This window comes from Populus nigra, chromosome 14 (genome assembly GCF_951802175.1).
Source record: "Populus nigra chromosome 14, ddPopNigr1.1, whole genome shotgun sequence".
Lineage (NCBI taxonomy): Eukaryota > Viridiplantae > Streptophyta > Magnoliopsida > Malpighiales > Salicaceae > Populus > Populus nigra.
The window spans coordinates 3,967,720-3,976,397 of record NC_084865.1 but is presented as its reverse complement, the minus strand read 5'-3'; the positions used below and the strand labels follow the sequence as shown (position 1 = coordinate 3,976,397).

The window sequence follows — 8,678 nt, the reverse complement described above, 5'->3', positions numbered from 1 at the left end:
AGTGGTTATTTTGACATCTGGACCAGACGACGGAGGCCATTTCCCCTCATCGGATCAGATAACAGGGAGGATCTTTTACTCCCCACGATTTGCAGAGAAACGGAAGGGAGCAATTTAGCGAGTAATGTTGACAAGTAGCCAAAACTATCATATTCATACTTGCTTATCTATGTGATAAAATAATAATCACGAGGATCATTAGGCACTAAGCGTGTGGTAGTCTAGAGTTATTATCAGCCACGGAATTACTGAGCCGATAAACATCACATGGGGATTCTTTCTTCTTCTTTTTTGATCGGGTGGGCAATAAATAAGCTCAAGGCATGGTTGTGATGCTAAGGTGTTAATCACAAAGGAATCCTGTTCGTCACTGAATCGAGCGTTGTTTAATGTTATTTAGATAGGGTAAAGAGAAGAATTCAGGGTTCTTGACAGTAATGGAGATAAAGTGGGTATCCTCTGAGGATCTCCAAGAGATGCAATCTTTTTCAGTGGACCGTCTGAGTTGTAAAGTGGCATCACTTTGCTCTCTGCTTATCTGATTGGCTTGATAGAAGATTTTGTTCATAGGTTCAAGATCGCTAACAAGTGTCAAGAAAGCAATTCTCTTGATAGGTATTTGTCTCAATGGTCCAAAATCCACCGCCTAGTTAAAACGACACTGTTGTTGATGTGTTGATAAATCTTGATACTTCCTTTTTTGTGCAAAGTTTGCTTAATTTTGCATTTAAAGATAACTTGTAAATGTCAATGTAATCCAAGAGGAGAAGAAGAAGCTTGTGATTTCATGATTTAAAATGTTGTGCTAAATTCCTCGTAGTATTATTTTTCAGTTTGTTGCAGGACCGTTTTGCAGAATTTTTTTTTCATAGCTGAAAATGAACACTTATGTGCGGTAGAAGGATAAAATACATAGTAATCCAAGAAAGAAAAAAGGATATGAAAACATTATAATAAAAAAAAGATTTTCACTATACATATAATTTTTGATCCAAGAAAGAAAAGAGGATATGAAAACATTATAATAAAAAAAAGATTTTCACTATACATATAATTTTTGTAATTATATTTTTGCTTTTCCTAAAAGACCCATAGAGTATTTTAATCTTTTTATATGTATCATTAGTTATTAAGGAATTAATTGGAAATATAAATGTTTTTTCAATTTTAACATAGTAAAATGATTTATTAATCTTCCAAGTCAGAATTTCTAAAACCGGTTAAAAGGAATATATAATGGTATAACTATTTTTTTTATTTTTTTAGCACAGTAAAATAATCTATTTACCCTTCAAGTTAGAATTTTTAAAACTAGATAAGAGGGATATTTTTATCTTGTAATTTTTTAAAATACAAACCTTTGGAATAAAAAAATCTAAACCATGCGCATATGAGCCTTTCTATGATTACCATATTTATAAAGGGTATTTTGATCTTTTAACAATAATTAAATATTAATTAAATTAGAAAAATTGTTGGCGTGAGCAATGTATATTCTTGTGAGCGGGAGGTGCTCGTGCATGGAAGGTGCCTGAGTACTTTAGAAGGCGCGTGTGACTCCTTCTAAAGACATAAGATGCCCTTCTGTAATGGCACTGGAAGTGCAACCATGTCCTCTTTTTATTGGTGGAGTGTGTGCCGTCAACAACAAGACGATTTCTCACTTTTTTTCTCTCTCTTCTCCACTAGAGATTATTGGATGATTTTAATTGTTATTGTTATTTTAACTTTTGTCATTATTTTTTTGTTTTATAATTTTAATTCTTAGCCCTCATATAAAATTTTTATTTATTTTAAATTAATTCTTTAATTTTAATTTATCACATATTGTATTTTTTAATTTATCATCTAGAACCACTACGAATCAAAATTCTTCACTTGAAATGGAAATTCGGATTTGAATTCAGGGAGGGTGTTTGCGGCCTAAGAAGTTTAGATACGACAAACTTAGATTTGAATAGCAATACTTTAAATTCTAAACGAAAAAGAAGGATCAAAACGATTCCCACGCGAATCAAACAGAATCTTGAACCCCCCAAGGTTTCTCCATTCTCATGTATCGCAAAAACTACGTACTGTCGACACCCAATACTGTTGGCAACTTGGAAGAGTAAAATTAAGATATCCAGCATAAAAAGCTTATTTTAGTAAAATAAAATCTCCCCCACTATCTCATTTGATTCCCTCTTTATTTCATGGTATTATTAAATTTCCCTTGCATTGCTACTAAGATTTTGTGGGTGATTTTCTCCACAACTTGCATTTTTTTTTTTTGTAGATAGAAGCAGCTTCCCACCAATATCCTTGGCCTTGCATGCATCTATATATACAACTCCATAATCCATAGCTTGTCTTCACCAAACAAACCAAGAGCTTCTCTTCTCAAGAAAACCAGTCTTTCTATCTCTCTCTCTCCACACGGGTGCTAGCTGCTACGTACTCAAGGTCTTATCATGACTTGTCTTAGCTGTGAAATAGAAATTCTGCAGGCAAAGAACGTAGAATTCAAGTCCCATGGGAGCCTTTTTGTTAGATACTATCTCTCTACAGGAAACAGCAAAAGAATCCAACTGAACAGCCGAGAAATCTCCGCAAGGGCCAGCCTCTTTTGGAACGAGTCCTTCTCATTGGAGTGTTCAGGCACTGAAGACTCCATCAACAACCTCAAGCAACAAACTGTAGTTTTCGAGCTCAGATGGAGAAGCACAAATCCAATCCTTGGTAAAATAGGAGGGTCACAACTCCTAGGCAGAGCTGAGGTTCCATGGAAAACAGTTGTCGAGTCACCAAAGCTAGAAATGGAAAGGTGGGTTACGATGATCCCAAAGAAGGGCAGTGTTCCTGATGATATCAAGCCTCCTGCAGTGCAAATAGCCATGAGAGTTAGAGTTCCAGCAATGGCAGAGATGGAGGTGAAGAAAAAGAGAAATGGGAGGTTGAAGAGGTGGGATGAATGTGGTTGTTGCAAGGATAGTGGGTGCAGATGCGAAGATTATGATATTTTTGTCCTAGTGGCTGCTCTGGAAGCACTATAAACACCGAGGATTGGCGAATGAAGTACCCACTTGCTACTTTGATCTGAAGATTTCTTTTTGACGTGTGGAAATTTTGTAAAGGTAGTCAACTAGTCATGAGTGTGTATATGCACGATCAAGATTGAAATTAATTTATTGGACTCTTCAAAACAAGGGTTTGTTTTCCAAAGCACTTCCACGAGCCAAGCAATTTACAACTCCTTGAATCTTGAACTCGAATTCAATTAAAAAAACTTAAATATTATGCAATTTAATACCCGTCAAAACTAATTAATTTCTTAAGCAATATTTATACCCGTCAGAACATGAAGCGATCCACTGAGAAAAAAATAAAATAAAATTCCATCAACGAACATCATCTGATCTGGAAATGTCCTGAAAAGAACATTATTCTTTGCATCCACTCAATGAACCAACTAATGAAATTATCATTGCATACCTTTGTAGTTTTGTGTTGGATCTGAGCCTTCATTAATCGGCTAAGTCCTTAAATTCTACGTGCAGACGGAGGCATGTGCAAAGCCATGCATGGATTTTATAAATTTATGTTTATTTTCTTTCTCTCTAATCACACTACTACTCTATCCACTAACCAATTTGCTAAAATTAACACTTATAATTAGTTTATATTTTGAAGAACATAGCATCTTTCTTTTCTTAATTATTAGGTGAATGTAGTGTCTGAAATTGCAGCGATGGTTTGTTTTTAAAATATATTTTACTTTGAAATGCTTTAAAATATATTTTTTATTTTTTTAAATTTATTTTTAATATAGCACATCAAAACTATCCAAAATCATAATTTTTCAAAATCATTTTTTTAACACAAGGAATTGGAACAAAAGTAATTTAAAATATACACACTCTTGCAATTTGATTAGACCACCGGCATTGCACCAAATTGGAAATTAAAGGCTGACACTGAAAAGCTTTTAAACAATAAGTACTAAAGTGTAAGAATATGGAAACTTCAGGGATATATACTCTCCCTCTAAAAAATGATGGATGACTTCAAATTTGAAAAAGAAACCAAAAAAAAAATAAAAAATCAAATTTGAATTCTACATCTGTCTATCTCTTAAATACCTGTCAAACGGAAAACAAACAAGCACATGCACCATCACTGACCGTAGCCTAGAGATTTTCAAAAAAGCAAGGACAACAAGAAATGGAGAGGAATGCAGCCGTGAGCAAGCCACACACTTCCACCGCCGATCTGCTGACGTGGAAGGAGGCTCCTCCCTCTGCCTCTCCTGCCTCCGCCTACTCCCACCGCCCTCACCAGGTTCTAGTTCACACATTATTAAGTTTTACTTCTTTTATTATCATTATTATATAAAATACTCATTTTTTCTTCTTATTTTCTATCTGATCTTTTGATGCATTATTTCCCAGCCGTCTGATAAAATCAGTAAAGTGCTGTTTGGAGGTCAGGTCTCTCAAGAAGAAGCAGAGAGTCTCATGAAGAAGTAAAGATCCCCCCTTTACTATCTATTGATTTTTGTGTCTTTCAAGTTTTATGATTTTGTAAGGTTTCTGTTTTATTAAGTATAGAATATTTTATCAAGATTTGTGTTTTTCCCCCCTTTTCTATTGGGAATCAGATCTGTAGCTGCATTTTCTGTTTCATGGCTGTTAATGATTTTCACGAGTAGATTTGAAGTTTTGAAAAAAAGAAAAGAAAAAATTGATTGATGGGTTTTTGAATTCATGAATGGTAACTTCATTAATGAAATGAAATAGGAGTAGTCTCTTATTGTAAAGAGAGTTAATGTGACAGAAAATATGGCAGGTGATTTAATTTCTTGAAAATAAAACTGTTTTTGCCTCTCTCTTTTTTTTTTCTCTTTAAAAAGAAAAGAAAATGGTTAGTGTGTTTACTTCTGATAGGAAGTTATAGTTAATTTCTTTGTGCCAGCTCACGAAGGGCTCAGATAATTTGCAGCCATAGACTCTGTAATATTTAGGATGGTGGTTCTTCAATATGATGTAGAGGGATTATAGATTGGTGACGAAGTTGATGGATGCTTAGATTTGGAACTCCCTGTTGTTAAAATTAATTAACTTTTGAGGTTTGATAATTCTTCAAAACAAAGATTTGATCTTTTACTTGTTTTAATTGAATGCTAAATAAGTGCATTGATTTTACCTGTGCGTTGGCAAATTAACATCTTTTATTGATTGGCATAGTCTTGTTGTTTTAGAAAGGTAGATTGGCCTGTCTTTTGGAAGGAATTTGGACAATGTAGTTCTGACTTCGGAGTAAACTAACACCCCCCTTCACATACAGAGATATAAAACACAATCAATTTTTCCTTGCTTCTAATGGGTTCCCAACTTAGCAACTTTTGAACTTTGCAAATAAGGGTTATTTCATAATTCAAGTTGGTTGTTCATGCATGCTTGCTCTTAGCCATCTGAATCATTCCCTTTCACTCTGTAGAAAGCCTTGTTCGGGGTATAAATTAAAGGAGATGACTGGCAGTGGCATATTTAATGGTCGAGATGGTACATCTGAATCTGGTGATGCTAATCCTAATAACAAAACTACAGTGCGTGTTTATCAGGTACTTATTTGGTTATCTTCAAAAGAAAGTTCATCATCACCATTTATAATCACTTTTATATCGAATGTTAATCTTGATGGCTATTCTCCTTTGGTATTTGCAACTGTTGGATTTTCAGCAAGCAGTGACTGGAATAAGCCAAATATCGTTTAGTTCTGAGGAGAGCATCTCCCCTAAGAAGCCTACCTCTGTCCCAGAAGTGGCAAAGCAGCGCGAGTTAAGTGGGACGTTGCAAAATGATTTTGACATGAAGAGCAACAAGCTAATATCAAATGCTAAATTCAAGGAGATCAGTGGTCATGACATTTTTGCCCCCCCTTCTGAAATTCCTCCCCGTTCACTGGCTGCTGCACGCTCCATGGAAACAAAAGAAAACAAAGACATCGGGGAACCTGCACCTCGAAACATTCGCACATCTGTCAGGGTTTCAAATGTGAGTGTCTTCTTCATGTGTTTGATAAATCCTTTCTTACATTTGATTATTTATGGTCAATATCTATTCTACTAGGAAGTTACAGTTAGTTTCATGTTGTTGTGCTCTACACAACCATCTGGGGTGTTTGAGCAAAATGTTGAGTTGTGAAAAAGGAACAGTGACTGAGCACTTCCTATCATGTGTCGGTTCAAAACAGACTATTAAAATGCAAAATGTTAAAGTAGGTGCAGCTCAATTCTTTCAAGCTTGTTAAATGCTGCAATAGGCTCCTACAATGTTTAGACATGTTTCCTTATCATGCATCCTTTTAATGTTCTTATATCATAGAAGGTTTCTGAACTTTGCCATTTCTAGAGTTTTTGTTCTGTCACAAAATCTTGTTGATGCTAGGTTGCTCTTTTATCTCCTTTCTACACTTCTGCTCTGTTGACCAATATAACATGAATATGCTCTTCTTTTAATCCATAAATATGAACATATCCATCTCCAGTGTCCATGCCATCTTCAAACACCATGTTAGAAAGCACATGTGCATTGTATTTCTTATCCTACTTCCTATCAGTGGTTTTTATTGGTAATTGCAAAATCCAACTTTGGTTGCCTTGATGCGTGTGCTTGTCGAAATTGTCATGACAGTTCAGTGCCATGCAATGATCTTTAATTTTGGCTATTTAATCCCAACTGAATTTTGTCTCTGATTTTTATAGCCTGCTGGAGGCCAGAGCAATATCCTATTTGGTGAAGAACCAGTCATGAAGACAGCAAGGAAAATACACAACCAGAAGTTTAATGAGCTGACAGGCAATGGTATTTTCAAGGGAGATGTTCCTCCTGGATCTGCTGAAAAACCTCTAAGCACGGCAAAACTGAGAGAAATGAGCGGCAGTGGTATATTTTCTGATGGAAAGGCAGCATCCAGAGATTATCTTGGTGGTGTTCGCCAGCCCCCTGGTGGTCAGAGCAGCATTGCATTAGTATAATCTAGCTGCAATCTAGCTGCATGACGAGAGGAATGTTGATCCATATGTTATCCCTATGTGAGTGCTTTGTTCTGACTGGTGAAATGCCCTTTTGGGGTATCGAATCAGTATAATACCTTTTAACGTTTAGATTAAAGAGCTGGTTGGATGGCTGATTGAATGCTTTCAATCTTGTTCTGTCTCTAACTTTGTTTTACTTCAAGACCATGCTAAATGACTAAAATCCTAAATAAAAACGAAGCTCACATCCAGATTATAATTGTAGCTGAAGAAGCCAAGCTCGGCAGGGTAAGATTGTTCTATAAATCGAAATGGTTTATTGGATTTCTTTTTTGCCCTTGAATTTTTAGCTTGTGCCACATGGGGTTTGTACCAAGGTTGTTAAAATCTTGAAAACTTGAAAGTTGTTAAAATCTTGAAAACTTCAAAATTGTTAAAATCGAACTACAATAAAGTAAAATCATGATTTTAAAACTGATTTTACTATTTCAACTAAAATATATATACAACACCAAATTTTTACCTCCAGCCCTCCATATCAACGCCAGCCACCCATACAACATTTACCCTAGCCTCTTTTAATTTCTCTCTCTCACTCGTTCAACTATCAACTACCACCAACAACCTTCTCTTCTTTTTTTCATTGTCAATTGCGTCCTCTTCCCCAGCCATTGTGAGTTCTAGACAGTGGCATTTTCTCCACCAACACTTATAAGTTATTCTGTAGTTCTGTTTATTTTTTTATTCCCATCGTGCAATGGCTAAGGATCTTTTTAATTCTTCTTAAACATTGAATATTAATAAAATAGAAAATAATTTGGAATGATTTCAAAATGTTGTTGAGCGCATTAGAAATATCATATAAATTTGTTTGTTTAATTTTAATAAGATTCACATGGTCGAATGTATAACATCAAACTTAAAAAGGTTAATTGTAAAAATCACATATGCAAAGTTTTAAAAAACAAACTAAAATTATTAATGGACGAAGACAAATATCTATATTTCAACTCGGATTATTAGAACTAAGTATGATCGTAAATAAAATTATGAACTTCAGCCTCATTAACATTCCCGGTGGTAAGTTGTAAATCGTGAGTATTACTGGCCAACAAGAATAAAGAATAACAAATGACGCGAATAGATTGAATCTGTATGTATATAACCCAAAACACACATTCTTTAATTTCATTGAAAACCGAAGATGCATCCTATTAAAATGTTTTCAAGCTTCATTATCGGAATGATGCATCATCACTCCATCCACCGCATCATGTAAATGATGCCTTATTATGTGCTCAATAGTCTTTGGTGATGTGAATAACATCTGCAGTCTAAGCATGATTGAGAAGTATCTAAGTTTTTTTATGTGTGACTAGAGTCTTTTCCTTGCTAGTTTTGAGTTTAAGTGTTGAACGAGTATGCCAATATGTCCTGCACTCGATCAACTTTACATTTTCAAGGTACTACAACATGCAAAAATTTGAATATATATGTCAATTTTTTGGTATTTAACAGGGTTTCATCATGAATTTAATATCATCAAAGTTATCTTTCAGTTTATTCCCTTCACTTAAAATGTTTCTTGTTCATTCAAAAATTCTATCATAACTGGTCTCACTTAACCTATAATCTGACTTGAAGGTGAACACTCGTGCAA

At 34.8% G+C, this 8,678-nt stretch overlaps 2 protein-coding genes across 2 annotated transcripts; both read left to right on the top strand.

Moving 5' to 3' along the window:
- The first annotated feature begins 2,032 nt into the window (after positions 1 to 2,032).
- LOC133672904 (uncharacterized) lies at positions 2,033 to 3,204 on the top strand. The gene has a single exon (XM_062093462.1). The coding sequence runs from the start codon at positions 2,454 to 2,456 to the stop codon at positions 3,033 to 3,035; it is 582 nt and encodes a 193-aa protein (XP_061949446.1). The 5' UTR covers positions 2,033 to 2,453; the 3' UTR covers positions 3,036 to 3,204.
- Positions 3,205 to 4,105: 901 nt separating this feature from the next.
- On the top strand, positions 4,106 to 7,187 carry LOC133672304 (uncharacterized). Its single transcript, XM_062092689.1, has 5 exons — positions 4,106 to 4,320; positions 4,431 to 4,504; positions 5,479 to 5,602; positions 5,721 to 6,035; positions 6,746 to 7,187. Exons 1-5 carry the CDS (start codon positions 4,204 to 4,206, stop codon positions 7,016 to 7,018), a joined length of 903 nt encoding a protein of 300 aa, XP_061948673.1. The 5' UTR covers positions 4,106 to 4,203; the 3' UTR covers positions 7,019 to 7,187.
- The last annotated feature ends 1,491 nt before the right edge of the window (positions 7,188 to 8,678 follow it).

Bases quoted from the DNA above. Each gene is read 5' to 3' on its own strand.
- LOC133672904 (XM_062093462.1), top strand. From the start codon at position 2,454: ATGACTTGTCTTAGCTGTGAAATAGAAATTCTGCAGGCAAAGAACGTA.
- LOC133672304 (XM_062092689.1), top strand. From the start codon at position 4,204: ATGGAGAGGAATGCAGCCGTGAGCAAGCCACACACTTCCACCGCCGAT. The intron at 4,321-4,430 runs GTTCTAGTTCAC...ATTATTTCCCAG, and splicing joins ACTCCCACCGCCCTCACCAG to CCGTCTGATAAAATCAGTAA. The intron at 4,505-5,478 runs GTAAAGATCCCC...TTCACTCTGTAG, and splicing joins GCAGAGAGTCTCATGAAGAA to AAAGCCTTGTTCGGGGTATA.